The 19,923-nt window shown below is 39.4% G+C and overlaps 1 protein-coding gene and 1 long non-coding RNA gene across 7 annotated transcripts in view; one reads left to right on the forward strand and one right to left on the reverse strand.

Moving 5' to 3' along the window:
* The window catches only part of LOC144084055 (uncharacterized), a 31,557-nt gene extending 11,859 nt beyond the window's left edge, over nucleotides 1-19,698 (forward strand). For 2 of the 6 annotated variants that reach the window (XM_077612334.1, XM_077612335.1), the window contains 12 exons: nucleotides 469-609; nucleotides 1,542-1,655; nucleotides 4,032-4,241; nucleotides 4,319-4,528; nucleotides 4,703-4,869; nucleotides 4,933-5,061; nucleotides 5,162-5,291; nucleotides 10,902-11,100; nucleotides 11,247-11,383; nucleotides 14,501-14,788; nucleotides 14,879-14,980; nucleotides 18,813-19,698. In XM_077612334.1, coding sequence (XP_077468460.1) covers nucleotides 469-609; nucleotides 1,542-1,655; nucleotides 4,032-4,241; nucleotides 4,319-4,528; nucleotides 4,703-4,869; nucleotides 4,933-5,061; nucleotides 5,162-5,291; nucleotides 10,902-11,100; nucleotides 11,247-11,383; nucleotides 14,501-14,788; nucleotides 14,879-14,980; nucleotides 18,813-19,133 — 2,148 coding nt within the window. In that variant the 3' untranslated portion in view covers nucleotides 19,134-19,698. The remainder of the gene's footprint in view (nucleotides 1-468; nucleotides 610-1,541; nucleotides 1,656-4,031; nucleotides 4,242-4,318; nucleotides 4,529-4,702; nucleotides 4,870-4,932; nucleotides 5,062-5,161; nucleotides 5,292-10,901; nucleotides 11,101-11,246; nucleotides 11,384-14,500; nucleotides 14,789-14,878; nucleotides 14,981-18,812) is intronic. The other 4 variants (XM_077612336.1, XM_077612337.1, XM_077612338.1 and 1 more) reach the window with 4 other exon arrangements.
* LOC144084066 (uncharacterized) lies at nucleotides 9,167-17,417 on the reverse strand. The gene is made up of 3 exons (XR_013303713.1): nucleotides 12,028-17,417; nucleotides 11,198-11,369; nucleotides 9,167-11,116 (listed from the first exon to the last, which is right to left on the reverse strand). It is a non-coding gene; the product is annotated as an uncharacterized LOC144084066 (long non-coding RNA).
* Nucleotides 19,699-19,923: the final 225 nt, after the last annotated feature.

Consider the following 19,923-nt stretch of genomic DNA (forward strand, 5'->3'; position numbering starts at 1 on the left):
AATGAAGTCCACTGACTGTTTCAACATCACTGTGGAATTAAACCACAGTAAAAATGTAATAGCACACACTAACTTATATTTGTAACTATCTGTCAAAACTGACAATTTACCATCCAAAAATTAAAATGGCCAAAGTTCCGATTTTAGATGTGTCGAAAAACAAATAATTCCAGAAGAAAATAATTACTCCCACAGTAATTTTATAAAAACTATTTTCACACACTTGATAATCTTCATTGATAAACATCCTTTTCAGCAAAAAAACAATACGGTTTCAGAGGAAAGATTTGCATCTCTGCCAGTAATAGATCTCGTGGAAGAAATAGGTAGTAGTATAGATGATAAACAATCTACTTTTAGGATTTCCATTAAAAAATAAAAATACATGTTTTTGATATCCTTTTATTTCATTATTTTATAATTTGTTTAGTAATTTCTATTAAGTCACCATGTGATGAATTTTCTCAGGTGCGTGCAGCTTATGCTCAGCTGTCCACGTCTCAAACTGAGGTTAGCAGGCTGAAGGAAACCCTAGCCTCTTGTCAAGAAGAGTGGCGAACCAAGATCAACTACTTGAACTCTGAACTAAATCAAGCCACTTTTCACAAGGTATGGGTCTCTAACAAAATGTAATTATCGGCTCCAAATGTTCATGCATTTGCAGTCTACAGGGAATCTTCGGGATACAATGTCCACAATCAACGACGACCGTCCCTCATTTGCCATTAAATCATCTGCACCATAGTTCCTGCTAAGTGCTTGTCTGTGCGCCACTAGTATCTTTTCATTTCTCGCTCTTCTTTTTCCAACATTATAGCAAAAAAAGGATGAGTTTGTAGGGGCCCCAAAAAGAATAGCATTACCATGGAACTGTAGCTTAACATGTAAAGAAAGATACCAACGCACATCGGTAAAAATATTCTGCGTTCAGAAAGTTAAAACTCCCCAGTTCTACCCATAGATAGTGTTTAGTTTTGTCAAACAACTTCTGGTTCACGTAATCTAAAAATAAGGACAGCAATGTAACGAATCGATTTGCATTCATGCATCATGTTGCAACATTTATGTGTTGAACGCTGGATTTTCTGGGCTGTCCTTAAACCCCGCATGTGTCGGACTGGCGTGAGTGAGGGAGTGATAGAGGTGTTGGTAAATTGCTTTAATTGGCTCCGATCTACAGTGGTCATGATTCTTGCTTTTTTTAAAAAAATAAACCATTGAAGCCCTAACTCTTCATCTTGCTCGCAGCAACATTGGTAAATACAGGATCTTAGTTTTTTCCCCCAATGTTTGATATTTTTCTTTTGTATTCTAAACATTGTTGTTTTGAATTTCAGCTTTAACAGTAAAAATTGACCTACCGTAATTCTCACATTAGCCGCCTCCGTGTATAAGCTGTACCCTTAAAATTGCCTTAACATCATTGAATTATCGGCCACATTGTCTTGCGTTATGGCGTTTCATCCCTGTCACCTTGCAGTTTTGTGCATGTCACTTCTAATTTGTGTGCAATACATAGTATTTTTTCCCCACAATAACAGGATGTTCTGACCGAACAAGTTCAGATCCTACAGGGGAAAATTTCATGTTTAGAAGATGACCTCAAAGCAGCCAGAAAGGAAGATGTAGGAGAAAACATGGGACCAGTAATTGAGGTAAAGTATTGTATCATGATATTAATCATATTCACGATAATAACATACATTATGTAAGTTATAAAATACTTTTGTGATAAAACTTCATGCCTGTTTGGTATGATTCATTGTGTGTTTTCATATTGTCAGAGACGAGCTGGAATGTGAAATAGTTCACTTGAAGAGTAAACTTGAAAACAGTGTGCAAAGTAGCTCTTGCACTTCTTTGCTTAGCTTCTCTCTCTCCTAATTTTTTTCCTTATATTTCAAGAGTGTAGATTGTGCCAGCTTCAATAATCCAACCTCTTTTTGAGCACCTCTTCCCGGGTAAGTAAAGCCAATTTCTCTTGCTCATTGGACTGGTTTGTATGAACAAGTGTCTCTTTCTCTTGAAGCAGAGTGTCCACCTATTCTTCCAGAGACCTGTTTCACCTGTAGCTCGCTAATCTGGTCATCTTTCTGCTGCTCCGTTTGCTCGAGCTGATCAATCCTTTTCTGAAGGGCTGCCCCCTGCTTTGACAATTCCTTCTGCAGGTCTTTAATAGTGTTGTCATTGACAAGAACAATGTCTTCAATGTTAAAGTTTTTTTGCTCCAGGAGATTTTTCTGTTTCTTGATTTCTTGCTCATAAACCGAAAGTTGTTGGTTTTTTTCCTCATTTGTTTCAGTCTTTTTCAAGCAGCAAACAGTGCTGTCAAGCTCCTTCAAGTTAGCAATTTCACACTCCAGATGTTCTCTCTGCCAATATGAAAACACGTAATGTAAAAGAAGTGACAGAACAAGGGACTTGAATCACAACAAATGAAGTCTTTTGCTGCCATGGTCGCCATTAAACATCCAATCCATTTGCAGAAATGCCAACCTCCGTCGATTCTATTTCAGGAGTACCCTTGTCCCATTTCCAGAGTTTTATGTTTTCATCAGGAGTGAATGCGATTCGTGCAAAATCTATATAAAATGTAAATAAACAAAATAACATAGGACAATTTAATTGTTATTATCATGTTTTTAAATGATCTGAAAGTGTTTTTGCAAACATTTGTTCTTGTTTTTTAAAGCATGAGGATGGTCGAACTTGTTGATTAAAGCTGGTTTCACCATGAAGCCAGGCAGCAGCATTCCCAGACATGATGATGATGAGTTGCACATTCAGTTAATTTTTGAATAAAAATGTCCGGGAAGGCATCCGCTTCCAAAAATACTTGTTGCTGCCTGTTCCGGCCGAAGCCAGGTTGCGGGGCAGACCTTGCTCGTCGCCGGCATGCACTCCCAGATCGCTGGCCGAAGTGGCCGGCATGTGCCACCGGACCTCCGGCCGAGAAATTAAACTTTCACTTCACTCCTCCGCACCGTCCAACCGCCAATTAGTTGTCCAGGGAGGTCTATTTTCGTGCAATGACGTCAGCCTACTTCCCAGACTTAAATGAAATCTCAACTGCCGCATTGCGCCGCCTCGACGTCCCGCCATTCTCGCCGGCCAAAGTACTCCGTTTTCGGACATAACGGCCGTAATGTCGCCTGGGGCTCGCATTTCTTTAAAAAAAATAAATAAATAAAAAATCTCCCTTCGCTGGTGCTCTATGCCCTACAATTCAATGAGCAAGTTTTATTTTCAAATAAATGCCACGGCATAACGATGCCCAGAGTTCGCATTTCTCCCAAAAAAATCCTCCTTTGCTGGAGATCTCTGCCGTCCAATTCGTTGAGCAAGTTTTATTTTCAAATAAACGCCGTGGCATAAAATCGCACAGGGCTCGTATTTATGATAAAAATCCACCCTCACAGGGCTCCCGACCGCTCAAAAGCTCAATTTTCGGATAAAAATGACGGCCGCTGCCCGCAATTTTTTCCCTCAGTTGAGTTACTTAGACCTTCTTCGGTCTTCCGCCATTTTCCTAGTGGCAAGCGGAAGAAAGGGTAGTGGTTTCCACTTGTGAGTTTCAGCGTGGATTTTCACATTTTTATGAACTTTTTTTTTCAGAAAAAAAATGCGATGCAGTGAATCCGCGAAAGTTGAAGCTGCGAAGTGAGGGATCAGAGTATACTTCTTGATAAATATAGGGGTTGAATAGATCATTTTGAAATGTGTTTGTATCTGTGTGGATGTGTATGATTTATTATAGTTCAGGGCTTGCATCATTTATATATTTTTTACACTTTTAATGCAAATGAATATCGGTTATCGGCCTCCTCTAACTCCTAATAATCGGTATCGGTCGATCAATACTTGGAGGCATTATCATTCACCGCCAGTTCTTACAGTTCTAATGGATTGAAAGTTAATTGTTGTCCATTGTGGCAAATTATTTAATATAGGACTGTAATTTCAATGCATTGTTTTGTAATAAACTACTGTTTGCTTACCTCTTTTGGCATGCCATCTTTTTCTATTGCCAGAGAGAAAACCTACAGTGCGAAATTGTTCAATTAAAGTTCCAGCTTGACAAAGCAGTTGGCTGCCTATCAAAGGCAGCGGCCAATGAGCAGGCAAAAAAAGCTACACTCTTGAAAGAAAAGGAACAAGAACAGGCGAGTAAGAGGTTAAAGATTGAATTGCAGGAGCAGCTCTTTGCTAAAAGTGAAGCTGTGCAACACTACAAAGCACAGGTAGGTGTAAGTTCAGGTCTTCGGGAATTCATTTCGATTTCTCATCAATTACTACAATGCTAAAAAACATTTTGTAGTTTGAAAAGGCAGTGAGTCACTACTATGACAAGAAACAGCTTCTCCATGATAGCCAAGAGGAGGTAGCGAAGCTCAAACACTCCCTTGAAGTTAGAGAGCTGGAAGTCAAGGCTACCAGTATGGAGAACAAACTTCTTCAGATGGAATTGGAAAAAGCTCAAAGCAAGGAGAAAAACATGTTGAGCGTCTTGGCCCGGCTGGAGGCACAGGTATTTGTTGTTTTTAATTGTTCGGTCTCATTTTTAGTCAGTAATTTTGTTCGTTACAGGCCTCTTCTTTGGGGTGGAGTGACATGTAGTATTATGTCACTTTTGAATGTGAATCTCTCAGAAACATTTCTGCATGTTCCAATGTTAACCTTTTTTGTCCTGTTTATGTGCAAGGTGGCCTATGCTGACCTAAACTTGCAGGCACAAAACCGAATCCCTGGCCATGAAGGAGGTGTGTCTGAGTTGTGTCACACTAAGATTGAGCCTAAAAGAAGCGTGAACTCGGATAGTTTGGACCCAAGCTCCCTCGAAGACTCTGTGAACAACACAAGGTTTCTAATGTAAACAGAAATGCAACTGAACATTAGTTTGAATAGTGTGACATTTGTCTCTTAATTCTGCAGGAATCTTTCGGCACCTGATGAATCGAGCACCCCGCTTATTCGTAGTTCCGAGAGACTGGCAGCAAAGCGTTCTGCTCTGAAAGAGTCACTTGAAACTCTTTACTTTACACCAATTAGTACAAGACACAGGTGAATATGAATAATATTTTAGCATTACATGTAATGTCAGTATTATCCATTTGTAAAAAAGAAAAATGTATCCTCATATAACTGCTAAACATACACAAAGTCTTTATGTACATTTTCTGTCTAGAAGAAATGCCGAAAACAAAACAGAAATGGGTTGTGCCTTTGTAAACCCATCATCGTCAGTCAAAAGACGGAGGACTACACCGGTTAACAACGTAACCCTGACAAAGGTAATAGATAGAGGTTGATGGAGGTTGGCAGCTCATCTCATAGATGGATGGATCTCAAATAGTTTAATTTAAGGATTTTTTGTTGAATCTTTGCATTCAATCTTTGACTAGCGTCGAGAGCAGAGGTTGGTAGTTATTGTCATCCTTCACCACTTTGCGGCTTCAGAACCGACCAAGACCAGTTCCAACACAACCACTCTTTGCAAAAAAAAGTACCCATGTTTGGGACCCAGATTCTGGCTAAACTTCACCCAGAACCTCCCTGGAAGACTAATTTTACACAAAATAGTCAATAATACATCTACACATACCAGACACCAGTACATCATTTATATTAAGTATCCAAATAAAAAATGTTCATACAAATGTCAAAATTCACACTGAAACTTGCAAGACCAGACATAGCCGTGATAATCAACAAATCGCGAAGTACGGTCACCCCTATTATAACTTTTTTTTAATTGCTGAGTCCTAGTAGCAAGAGTGGAAGCCACTTGCTTATGAGTTTCAGCATGGATTTTCAAATTTTTCTGATTTTTAAAAAGATAAAATATATATATATATATATATATATATATATATATATATATATATATGAATACCGGGAAAAAATCTCAAGGTAGTGAATTTGCGATAAGTGAAGACGCGAGAATCGAGGAATTACTGTATTTCACCATAGAAGGATGTGCCGAATAATATAAAAAGGAGAGAAGGACAACGTCTTGCCTTTTCCTGTTTTCTTCGGATTACATTTCACATCGCGCACATTACATGTAGAGAAAGACTACATCTGTAGTCACATCACATTTAATTCTTGCAAGAAGAGAATACATCCGGCAGCTCGCCCCACAAGATTATTCTAACGAGTGGCATTATGTCCTGCCCATTTAAGGCCTCAAATCAAAACAATTACAAGGTTATCGACTCGATCCAATTGCGTAAGCAAGAAACAAAACAATTCTATAATCAAGCAAACCTAGCGTCAAACTAGCGTCACAAATTAAAACAATATGCTTGATAGCCATCCGCTGACCCAACAACAATTTAAGCGTCCTTCACAGATCTTCATTGCGAACTTGCATCTGGGGAAAGGGTTGAGGCGTATCTTCCAGTAATCAGTCCTCGGAGCAAGGACTCAGTGTATTGTTTTATGTCTTTGCGAACTCGTATCTCTCGCTGGACCCAGCTGTCCTGAAGAGCGACCTTGGCGTAAGCGTTTGTCTTCGTTGAAAGCGATCAACACATATATATATATATTGTTTAATATAGTTACACATTTAGGATGAGCATTACTATTCCTAATAAGCAAATATATTGATTAATATAGTAAGCATGTATATTATAAGGCTTAATATTCATTGCAAACACATTTATAATAATGATTACTCCAACATTCCCCCCTATATTATAAATTTGCACATGATCCCCTTAATAAAACTTCCTTTCAGCTTTATTCCGTTAATTCCAAATGAACATATAGTAACATCCCAGAATGAACCCAACATTCCCCCCTTTTTTATTATATGTTCGTTATTTATTTTATGGCAAATCCAAGAAGAGAGGGATATCTCCGTTGGCTGTTTTAATTTTACCCGCTTAGGCCCTACTCGTTCGGCAGGTCTGAAAGCAGAAAACAAAATCATTTTCGCCATATTTTTCATCCTCGGAACTACCATGCTCTTGAAATTCACTGCTGCTGTCAGCACGTTTCATTAGTAGGGGATATAATTCATGCAATTTAGAATTTGTAGGGGCAATCGCAGTGGTCATAAGTCGGCTTATCAAAGATCTTAAGCAGGGAATAATACAACACCCACATAATGTCAAAATCGTAGCAAAAAGGGCTACGGAAAATGCAACAAATTGGGCCAAATCAAAAGGACATGCCACCAGCTTTCCAAGGCGGAATTCTCCGACTCCAGAATGCTTCTTCATATTGCGGTTGAGGATCTGCAGGCCACTAATGGCCTGGGTGAGGGACCCACCGGGTGACGTGTTGTTCGGTATGAAGGTGCAACATTGATCTCCAAACATTGCACACACGCCCCCTTGCTCCGCAAGCAGCATATCAACTGCTATGCGATCCTGGAACGCCATAAGACTGGTGGCTGCCAATTGTTCCTTTATCGCCACAAATCCCTGTTCAGTATAATTTCCAAGTTTTTGGACATTGTAATGTAGGTAATTTTATCCGATCAACATTTTTGTTTGGAGTAGTTAAAAGAAAAATATACTCCCAACCTGCTGCGATCTGATTAGCCAACTTATACTCATCTGGTACGCCCCGTGGATGCCAATCGCATCAATGTATGTCGGATCACCCTCTCCATGCCGATCGACGCCGTCGCGAGGGGCCCGCCATCATACCGGATTTCTGTGCAGCCAATTGTATCTCCTCTACTGTAGATGGAAAAACAGACACTGGTAACAGCAGTGAGACCAAGGCACAAAGTCCTGCTGTCATTTTGGCAGGAGTCGTATAATTTGTTTTCCACCACACCACCACCACAGGTCAGAACGTGGAATCAGGGGTGCAGTCTGTTTTAGAATTCGAGCGCACCATGTCTCATTTATCGCGCCCAGCTTCAGACCAAGCCCTGTAAGGTGCAAGCAGGTAAAATTATTTAAAAGCGACATGTGTTGAAAAGTTAGGCTTGTCCTTTGCTGCTCTTGTAACTGGGTAGACATTATTCCATTTCTCACAATTGGGGCTTACATTTTTGTCATTATCTCCATTACACAATCAGGAGTAATTTGCGCGGGCACTACTCGTAAGAGAGGGCGGGGCCCCATACATGTTATGCAGGTTTGATTTATAGTAATAGCTGCATTTTCCATCAACAATAACCAATTTTTTCTTACCGCCTCCCGTTTGGGAACTCCCTGTTGCGGAAATGAATTCTCTGGTCATCTCAGATTTTAATTTTACTATGGCGGATCCGGGTGTTTCCATCTCTGACGATTTTCTTACCGTCTCATAGACATGGTCATTATTGTTGAGACACAATTGTAGAATTTTGTAAAAAGAGTCTTCTCCACCTGCCCATGGACTTAGGAAAAACGTCAGACAAGGATCCACAAGTTAATTTGTCAGTCTGAATAATGATTTGTAATGCCCCCACCGTATGGTTTAATTTTATCGAAGGCCTGATGGTTTTTTTCGCACGGGTGTGTCATCCAAGCTTGCCAATCTAGACCAGTTTCTGCAACAAGGTTTCCCCAATCTGTTTAAATCCATATGTATCCTTTGAAATGGATATGTAGCTTTTGTAGCTTGACATGAGGGGGAATCGCCCGTGTTTTGGCCATATATCTGCATATAGATTGAATATATATAACCTCCCCCTTTTTTGAGGCATGAAATTTACCATGACTCAAAATGGTAGCCCTCCTAGATAAGTCTTTTGTTTTTGTTTGGTCCCCCAGGTTCCCAAAATTTCGCATTGCAGAAATCAAAAAAATTTCATTTGGCGAAATTGTTTTCTTTTTGTTTCTGTCCTACTCTGCCACCGCCGTCCTTGAAAGGCTTATCAGCGATTTTAGAAATATTCCACCTTGATATTAGAATATTGATATATCTTGGTGGCCAGCCAATTAAAACACAAAAGACAGACACTCATCCACGCTCGCACTCATAATCAAGGAATCCCGGTGGTCTCGATGTCCTCTGGGATATCGTAGGTCCGTTGGTAATCTGTTGTGATGGATATATCGCATCTCCTCCCGAGAGTAATCAAATCCTGGCGACTGTAGAAAAGTTTGCCTCGCAGATGTTAGTTGTTGGAATAATAATTAAAACCTTTTAAATCATTATTAGTAATATTTAATTAAAATAGGAAAACATCTTTCAACATAACTGGTTACACTTGCAAGGAGGTACCTTGTGACGTCGTCTTAGTCCCCAAGGCATTCTAAATTGCAGTAACTGAATCATTGTATTTAATCGCGACACTCGAAAAACATGTTATGTAATCAGTACAATAACACCCTAGATGGTTAGAAAAACAACTGTGTAAGAATTGCAGAAGTAAGCATAAAAGTTGAACAAGGCACCCAAACAACAGTGTGAGGAATTGCATAATATTTTCATTACAAGGTAAACAAAGCTTTCTAAAGTAAACCAAGCAGTATTATAATGTAAACAAAGCATCCGTATTTTCAAACAATAATGCGATTATCGCCATCTGCTGCTGGAGTCCCATCAAAACAGTCCCGTTGTGTTTTGCCGAAAAGCGTCCGAAAACAATGTGTCCTCGAGCTGTGGGGCCTTGAGGAGACGATAGGGAGGAAAAGTGTCTGTGGTCCCATGAATTAATTTATAGCCTTATTACTTATTAAAAATGCTTACAACACATATAGAAACATTCCATAATAAATCCAACATTAGTAAATAACGATAAGATTGAGAAAACAAAAAACAAAACTGGAGAGCATTGAGCCGCTGCACCCGTGCGCGCCACCATCTTGGATTAAATGTGGAACACAGATTGCAACAATGGCTCCATGAGATTGATGACAACATAGTTGGACCCATTAAATCTGGCAATCATCTTGACAGTGTCATGTACAGTACAAAAGCATATTTGTACAAGAAAAGAAACTGCGGTCACCATGTTCGTTGTGCGCCAAAAACCTCTCGCAATCGCTCTTCCTGCCATCTCCTGAAGATTCCATCGATGATCCAATGCTTCTCCAATTTGATGAAGAGGACTTGGACTAAAGCTCCCATTAATTTAATCAATTTTAATCAAGCAAAGAGGAACTATTTCACTGTGTACAGTCTTTAACATATTTACATTTTTTATTTATAGATTAGATTTAGATATTAATACATTAGTGTTACCATATGCCTATAATTGTAACGTTTAATAAATGCACTTGATAATTGTAGTACTCATATTTTTGTATTGGCGAAAAAATTTAGTATGGTATGTAGTAATAATAGGGGGATACTACTTTGCGGTTTTTCGATTATCGTGGCCATGTCTGGTCTAAAATATCCGCAAAATTCGAGGAATTACTGTAACCCATAAAAGCCCACAGTGGGAGCATGTTTTTTTTATCCCACCGAACAATGCGACACCGATTTTTAAACAACTTGGTTCTTCATGGACGTCAAAGATACAACATTTTTACTTGCAAATTTAAGATATTTTATTTCTCCAAATCCAGCTCGAATTGTAGTACAATTAATAGATGTTTTTAAAAACCAAGTTGTTTGAACTCTGTGAATTTGTGTATTTTAGCAGCGATTACTGTCTGCTTAGCACTTTTGCGGAATTTTTATCTTGGATTAAAAGAAAATGATTACTGCGTCAATAAATGAACATTTGTAGGAGTGGCGGGCCGCTGTTCCCAAATGAATGTAACAGACTGACGCATGCATGTGATCTTGACTTGTGATGACACATGGTAAAATGGAGCAAGAAGAATTGACAGATAAAATGAATTGATTTTTTTAGTGTTTCTCAAAAGAAACATATACAATATATTTGAAACTGAATGGCACATTGTTATCTGTATTGTCTTCCTATCATACAATACTGTCAATATTCACATTTTAAAGCTATTAAGCATTTTAATCATTTTTTTTCTTGCTCTCCTCTACAGAAAACCCCCTGTGGTGGTGAAGATGATGAGACATTTTGCAACCTTACTTCAGCTCGTTCACAACCCAACCTCTCCAGCGCCACTGGTGTACGTCCTATATCCATAGGGCTTTTTGAGACACCAGGCAAAATGACCGCTGCTGGCAATCACCAGCTCAGCGGGCTCCCTGGGTATCGGCGGAGCACACTCCACTCGCAGTGTAAGTATCAACTTGCCTGTACCACAGGAGAAACCTCGGATTCATAAAAAATCACAACAGTATCATTTTTTAAAATTATAATTTTAAAGATGTCTACTCTGATATGAGGATCTCAACAGTGCTCAAATTCTGACTTGTATCTTCAGCCACGAGTACATTCTGTGTCGGAGCAGAAAATGAGCCAGCTGGTCCGTCTGATGACTGGATGAGGATTGCTGAGCTCCAGGCCAGAAACAAGGCTTGCCTTCCTCATCTCAAGAGCAGCTATCCTGTAGAGTTGGAGGTTGGTAGTGGTTCTCAAATGTTCTAACACTAGACCCCCCGTTTTCCCATCTGTCGTGATCTATAGCAATTTGAAAATAACTGCACATGCGTAACTGTTCTGAGTGCCTTTTAGAGAACTATAGTGAGGAATGTAATACATTCATACCTTGACATACGAGCTTAATGCGTTCAGGGACTGAACTCGTAAGTCGATGTACTCTTATCTCAAATCAATGTTTCAACTTGGACTCCTATACACACACTTAAAACAGGTTTTAATCTTACGTTACACTAAATTTAAACCTTTTTGTGCAATAACCAAGGTATAGAGGTTAATATATTCCACGGTGGCTTTCGAGGCAAACCTCCTGCTTCTCCATACATATTGGCGAGCCACCTGAGTCACGCTTACACTACTCATGTTTTTCAATTATTTAATATACTTAATAAAATTCTCACGTATGTCAGGGCACTCATATGTCAAGGTATTACGTCGGAATTTTCTAGTGACACCTTCAGCTATCGGAATCAATCCAACCCTTAAAAACTATTTTATGGCTATAAAACCTCTACTACAGCTACAGCTGCGACACATAAAAAATCCTCAATAATAACCTCATACAATTGAAATATTATTTAGGGATATAGCCATATTTTACTCACCAAAAATCATTTTTAACTGTACACAATATCCATCCTCCTTTCTTTCCTCCTCCTTTTCTATCGCCATCGAAGCTAATGCTGAGAGTCGAGCCTGTCCTGTCGTATTTCTCCGCATTATTCAATTTAGTGCTGAAAATGTTTGTTCCCGGTTGTGACAGGCTTGCTTGCTTTGGAGTTGTCCGACGTTTCTTAATGATGTCCAGCTTTTTTTTCTTGTAAAGTCCGTCTTGAAAATGGCTTTGACAGTAAATCTGCAAACAAATCAGTTTCTTCTCCTCCAGCCATTGCGGGTTGACAAAACCGCTATTAAATCAACACAACAATATATTTGCTTGAGCAGCTCGCTCCAGATACAGTTTGGTAGCTCTGGCTAGTCCACGCTATCACTAGCCAATCATAGTTGGTGAAAGCGATGACGTATCCCTACGCCTGCTAGAAGGCATTGTGGTGTTGCCAACTCGAAATCTGATTGGTTAAAGCAACAGTCTTATCGACGCTTGTTTAATGCAACAGAGCCTGCAGAACTGATTGTGAAGGCCTTGAGGCAGATTTCTGACCCTGGCAACAAATTATGCCTGAAATGTGATTGGTTAAATGCTTCAATATGAAAACACATCTGGAAGCAGTGCAACCAGGGGGAAAAGCAATGAAAGGAAGCTACCAGGCAATTTGGAATTATTTAATAAGTATTCATGGACAAAATATAATTGACATCAGTCTGTGATTCAGATATTTCTTAGGCCAGCAGAGAAGGCCTTGAAGGCCCTAACGGCACACCACTGTATTATGTTAATGGAAGGATCATGAAGTGTAGCAGTCTATTCACAAAAAGTGCTATATAATCAAATGCTTGATTGATTGAAATATACATACCAACGTAATGTTGCTATATTAGAAACGTTTCTCCACAAAAAATCTCATCAAAAGCCTATTGCAAAGCATTTGAAACCAAGTATACAGTGGTACCTCAATTTATGAAATACGGTAATACCTTGACATAAGAGTGTCCCGGAGAAATTTGAGATACAGTGGTACCTCGACATACGAGCACCCCGACATACGAGCATTTCGAAATACGAGTAAAATTTCGAGCAAATAATTATCTCTAGATACGAGACAAATTTCGAGATACGAGAAAGCCAGGTGGCCAAGACAGGAGAGGCTGTTTATGATTTTAGCGCACTGTCTTTCTTGCCGGATCTCTTTCGTGTATAACAGATATCTACGAGCTCTGGGCGGAGCGTTGCATTTTTTTCAGTGTTTTTTTTTTTTCTCCGTCGCTCCGCGCGAATGGTGTCGCGATCGCTAATGCGAGCAGTATACATTACTTCTCGTTGGCCGCTCATAAGAACATCAGGGGCACTGGCTCTCTCCCCGCAACTCCCTCATGTAATGTCTCTGGTCGCAACTCCCTCATGTAATGTCTCTGGTCGCAACTCCCTCTTTGTAATGTCTCTGCGAGCACTGGGCGGAGCGTTGCATTTTTTCAGTGTTTTTTTCCTCTTAGCCTGTTAGCTCCCGTTGGCGGAGCCATCGCGAATACAAGACTACTTCTCGTTGGCAAGTGGTCGTGCGTTATCCTATTGTGAGGACATTTGTGTGCATCATTTTCGGAATATTTTGAAGGCAATACAAAAGCAAACAGCCCATCGATAGTGAAAATCAGGGTGGAGGCGAATACAGGTGGCAAATACAGCCAACCCGGCCGGTATCAAACTTAAATACAAAATTAGAATTAAGTTGAGTGTAAGGCTAGATTAAAGTTATTTTTGAGTGTGTCTGCATCGTAATCCAAGTTCATTTAAATTTGTTTATGTTATGAAACGAGCGTGTTGCCGTGCAAAAAGCACCCGCCCCCCTCTCTCTGTGCGTCTCTCTTCCTTCCCCCTTCGAAATCCGTATAATTTTAGTACTATTAAACACATTTTAGTAATATTAAACCACTAGTTGTGTTACCTTGTTAATAGATGGTGAATTAGAAGAAATAAAACATTTTTTCCAATCCAATATCATGAAAGGAAAGTTTGTCAAATTCATCATTTTAAGTTGTTGAGTTTTGTGCTTGTGTGTGTGTCTGTGTGTTTTTGTCAGTTGCCAAACTTGCTTTTTCTTCTCACCTTTCAACAACAATGTTTTTGTAGGTGTTTATTTTAAAGGCTAAGTAAGTAATTTCTCTTTTCTGCCTGTTTCTCACATTTTTAATACAAAATTGGTGGACTGATCATTTTTAAAAGGTTTCATTGGTAGTACAAGAGCTTAGTTGAAAATGCATATCTTGCAAAAAATTAAACTTACAAAACTAGTTCTGGAACCAATTCATTTCTTGGTAGAGGTACCACTGTGTTTAAATTCCTTTGAACTTTATACATATTCATGGGGAAAATGATGTAAAAGTTATCCATTTAAAAATTATTGGCCAGAGTTCAAAAGTGTGCTATTTTTTTTACTAATTCAAACCCTTCTCTCAATTTAGAATGGAAGCAACAGCACGTTCCTTTTCACTGATGAAGAAGTCCGCATTGGTGAACCAACTGAGACTATTCGTCGGGCATCGCTCATGCCAGGCCAGCTGCAGCGTTCTGTCGCTGCTCACCGGCACTCACTCGCGGCACCACAGTCCACAGTCGGCGCACGTTCTCACCGTTTATCCTTAATGGCCGACCACCGGCCATCTAAACTGGTTAGCTCTTCTCAGCTTCGAAGCCCCAGATCCCAAAAACGGTCTGCGTTCACGTTATCTGTTCCTCTAACTTCACCTGAGGTTTGTCTGTTTGCCACATAGATGAATTCAAAGTTTGGATTTGAACTGTTGAGCCTTAACTTTTAAGGTTAACTATGTTATTTTTTCCAGAAAAAAATGAAGGCTAGCTGTTTCCCTCGCCCCCTCACTCCCAAAAACAAGAACTCCAACACCGGATCCTCGAGCTCTCAACTTCATGCTGCTCCCAGTCCAGTGAGTTTGACAAAGGGGTTCTCAGTTGTAATATTAATTTAGGACTTACTAATGGTGAAATTGTTCTCAAACATGAATTCTGTGTCAGGTCGGGGGTTTTTGTGGGGATTTTTGCACATTGATTATAGTACAGTAATACCTTGACATACGAACAATTTGAGATACAAGGAAAATTCCCAGCAAATTTTTGCTTTGAGATATGAGACAAATTTAAGATACAAGCATACCAGATAGTTTCCGATGCGGTCGTCCGGATGGCCGAGTATGCCAGAGGCTGCTTTTGAGAACAGCATCGCTTTGTCTTTCTCCACACATCTCCCTCGCGTAAAGATATCTATAAGCACTGAGCCGTACCGTTTGCATTTTTCTAACTGGAGATAGCGTGACCGAGTCAATAATCTGTGAAAAAGACAGCAGAATCTACATGGACTCGAAAGCAAAGCAATCATCTGAAAAATACACCAACAAAATCCTTCAAAGCGAGTCGTGGCTTGTTCGATAATTTTAAAACACGAACATTCGGTTGTGAGCCATGGAGAAGCCAGGAAGTTCCGCCTCGAAAGACGCGGTGGAATACATGAACATCTTTGCCTCGGTTATCGCACAAGAAGGTGGTTTAAATTTGGTGAAATTTAAAATTAAAACCTATTTTTAAGTGTGTTTATAATAATCTAAGTTCATTTAAGTTTAAAGTTTATGTTACGAGTGCATTGTCAAGTCTCTCCTGTGCTCGCTCTCTCTCTCTCTCTCTCTCTCTCTCTCGCTCTTGCTCTCTCTACCGTCTGTCTGTACTGAATAATGTCACATTTTAGAATTGAAGATCATAACGTCTAGCTAGTTGTTAATTTGTGAGTAGGTGGTAAATTAACACAAATGTTTTTTCCATTGTAATATCCTGTTTCTTTTGTGTTTTTCAGAGGGTGGGAACGGATTAATTTGTAATTGGTTCTTTTCTGTGGGAAAAATGGATTTGAGATACGAGTAAATTGACATATGAGTTCGATCCCGGAACGGAAGCTTGTATCTCAAGGTATTACTGTACTTCCACTTGTAACAGTGCTTAAAAGAAACCATATGTAAGATTTGCATTTCATTATTAATTAAATGACTATAATACAGGGTGAGCCACAAAACGAGAATTTTGTATTGGCAGACAAGAGCAAGTGACAGCATTGCAAGACAGCGAGCGACCTTGAGCAAGCAAACACATTTTAGTAACCTTGGTCAATTCCGGATAAAGTCAACAGTATCCCAGCAGAGATGTTGGAGTAATCAATGAGCAATCTCAACAACAGGCTTTAAGAATGCATTCGTAAAAGACGTCATTTGAGACAAATGAAAAAAAAAGTTTAGATTTACTATGGGGGGAAATGTTTCTTTCATCACTCTTAGTTTTATTGACATGTTAAAAAAATGGTGTCACCCTTTATTTCAATAGACGTAAAAATATATATTTTTGGAAATATTTCCAAGATAATTCTCATAGGCTAAACCAATTTTTACCCACTTCAAATAGATTAGCTGGTATAAATTTCAGTTTTCATTTAGTGTTCACAATGGAGCATTTCTTATTAAAGTGAGCCTTAAGTGGTAGCTCCTGTAACACCAGGGCTCACTTTAATTCTTAAACTTTAAGACTTTATTTATTTTTACTGAATGAAAAATTCTGGAATTGTATTGATAAAAGATTGGTATCAGCAAAATATATCTTGAAAAAAAATAATTGATTCAAAGTTTTCAAAAAGCGTCTGGACATCATTAAGAAGTACTGTATGTTGTGCAAAAGTTACATTTACTTGTATACTACAAGAATGTGTACCTAATTTTACTCAAGTATAGCTTTTTTATTTGTATACTATCAAAGCTTCCAATGAAATTTCGAGAGAAATTCTAGTTTCTGAGTCAAATTATAGTGTTTAGATTACCGTATTGTCACGACAATGAGGCGCACTTAAAAGTCTTAAATTTTCTGCAAAATAGACAAGGCGCCTTATAATCCAGTGTGATTTATATATGGACCAATACTACAGGTCTCGCGACTACGGTAAGCAGCCTGCGACTTCATTTTCCCCCGTGCGCGATTCATGCTGGGATATGTAGTTCTTTTGTCAATACACCTAGTATGACGGCGAGCACACTAATTTGGTGCTCGCCATCATTCCGGCTGGATTGACAAAAGAACTCCAGCCGCTAGATTGGCGTAAACAGCATTCAAAGCTAGACTGCGAACTATATATATAAATTATATATGGATCAATATTGACCCGCAACAGCTCTCACAACTACGGCAAGCAGCCCCCGACTCTACTATTTTCCCCGTAGAAAAAGTAGTGCGCAGTGACTGCTGGGATATATAGTTCTTTTGTCAACCAATTGACAGCGGCCGTCATTTAATAGGGTGGATTTACAAAAGAACTGCTGCCGCTAGATGTTGGCGTCAACAGAGCATTCAAAGCTAGACTGTGAACTATATTTATCCATATATATATATATATATATATATATATATATATATATATATGTAATATATATATATGTTATATATATATATATATAATATTTATGGATAAATATTGAGCCGCAAAGCTCTGGCAACTACGGCAAGCAGCCCCAGACTCTATTTCCGGTGTACGGTGAATGCTTAGATATATAAAACGGCGTTGCATTTCGGTTGAGCTCGATCTAGCACATTAATTCTATGTTCGTCGTCATTTCCAGTGGAAGTTTCAACTGTGGTCCGAGCTTTCAGAATGCAGAAATTACTGATTCGATTAATGACGACTTTGGTGAGATGCCCACCTGTTCAACATGAGTTATTATGCTATTGCTGTGTCACAAAAATACTAATACTTTAACCTCGGAGAAAATAAAAAAACTTGTTTATTCATGTTGGGAGTGAATGGAGTTGTCAGAAAGCTGATTTGTAATCTATAAAAGTTTGGCTGACCTATCTGACTGTTTTGTTGACATTCCCTTTAGCGCAGCACCATCTAGTGGTAATGCGGAGCGGTGAGCCTTTAAATGCGATCTGTCTTGTGTGTGTGTCAAATACAGCAATAGCACTCGTTTTCTTTTTTTCATCATAAATGATGCGGTAGCACTGTATGGCATCATTCAATTGATTTGCAAACTTTGTGCAACGTTCAATATTTGGGTCCTGCTGCTCGATCTTTATGTTTAGAAATGGATCTGACGGTCGAACGATTCAAGTTGTATTCCCGTGCAACGCTCACCACTTTCTCACGCGCATCAAGCTTCGTTATTATTGCCACTCATTTCAAATGAAATGGCTTGCCTCTTCCTTGCACATCCTTCAATAGAAGCCTTTCGCTTTTCACCAACCAAATTGAATAATGGATGCACCAGATATTTAATGATAAAAATGAAAAAGGTTCTTTGCGCACTGGAGATACGTTCACGCACTTCCGCACTGCAACGAACTGGGCAGAGGAAGGTGGGTGCTGGGTGAGCTGAGCTCTCACACCGCCAGGCGTCGGTATTAGCGGCGGAAAGAAGCACTACTCGGAAAAAGGTGCGCAATACAAAATCAAACTTACGAACATTTTTCGACATAAACGCAATTTGCAGACATGTACCGTTGTTCGTAACTCGAATGTTCGTAAGTAGGGGAGCGTCTGTACCTTTTTTTTGCCACCAATCTTCTATATTCCTCCTTTAAACTCTTATTGGGCAAGTAGATCTCTCCCACTTTGGGCCTCAGTTGTTTTTTGAAATGAATGCAATCAACACGAGAACAATTACACTTATGTAGGCTTATTTTATATCTTATAGTCCGATTCAACGAAGCCAATTTGTCGTTTTTCCTTTTCAGACTGATTGCAGGCAATCTATGGTGTTTACCATCGACAACACCCCTAAGAGCAACAGGAGCAATTATCTGAAAAAAGGCCTGAACAAGCTCCGTAGCGCTACCCGAAAATCGCCGGGCAAAACACCCAAGGGACCCCCTGTCAATTCTGCGCACAAAAAGAATATGCTGTCTGCAACTTCCATCGTTGCACCAGGCCGAGGAGTTAAGAGCAAGAGCTTCAGGTCCCCCCAAGTGAAAGACAACAGGAAGTCCCCTAAACCTGGAGGCAAACCTGCTAAGTCTACCCGGTTGACGGCAAGCGCTCGCAAGATAAAGACATAGTCTTTTGTGTGGTATCTACTTGGTTCCTATTAATGCAATGGCACACTTGTTTTTATTACATCAGTTATGTATACATTGTAAATAGTTTTAGAAATGATTATACATTTAACAAGACTTGCCTCACCTTTCAGTTTTTGTGCTTCTAAAAAAATGGCTGTTCAGTTATGAATCAGTGAAACTGCAGAGGTGAGGGCACTCGGTCTTTCTGGGAAAATAACAAGATCCCTAATGAAGACAAATTATTTTGTATGGAGATAGTTTTCACAATACTGACCTGTGAGGATTTTGTTTTCCACAGTTTGGTGATTTAAGCCCCTGAAAATGTGTGGTTCACGAACTATCACATTTTTTTCTCTTATTTTTTAACATTTGATTTCTTTATTTTAAGGAGGGGGGGAAACTTTATCAGTGCTTTATCAATAGTTTCTCTACAATTCTCTATTTTATCTTAAAATCCTTGGGGTGGTGTTGCTTTCCCCAACACTCCACTGGCCTCCCATGGGCCTTGGAAAATGTCTTTGTATACTCTCGATTTGAATGGCTTAATAAATAATTTTTCCTTGTCTTTCTTTTCTTTTCTTTTTTGCACACCTACATACATTCACTCATTCAACTTCCATGCTGCTTATCCTCGCAAGGGTCCAGGGGTGCTCCAGAGCCTGTCACTCGAACCAGGAACAGCAGGTGGGGGCCACCCCGAGTTGGTTGCCAGCCAATAGCTGGGCATAAAGAGACTTAAAAACAGACATCCACTGAAGCTCACAATCACAGTGCCACTGAGAGGGAATTG

This window comes from Stigmatopora argus, chromosome 10 (assembly GCF_051989625.1).
Source record: "Stigmatopora argus isolate UIUO_Sarg chromosome 10, RoL_Sarg_1.0, whole genome shotgun sequence".
NCBI classification, from domain to species: domain Eukaryota; kingdom Metazoa; phylum Chordata; class Actinopteri; order Syngnathiformes; family Syngnathidae; genus Stigmatopora; species Stigmatopora argus.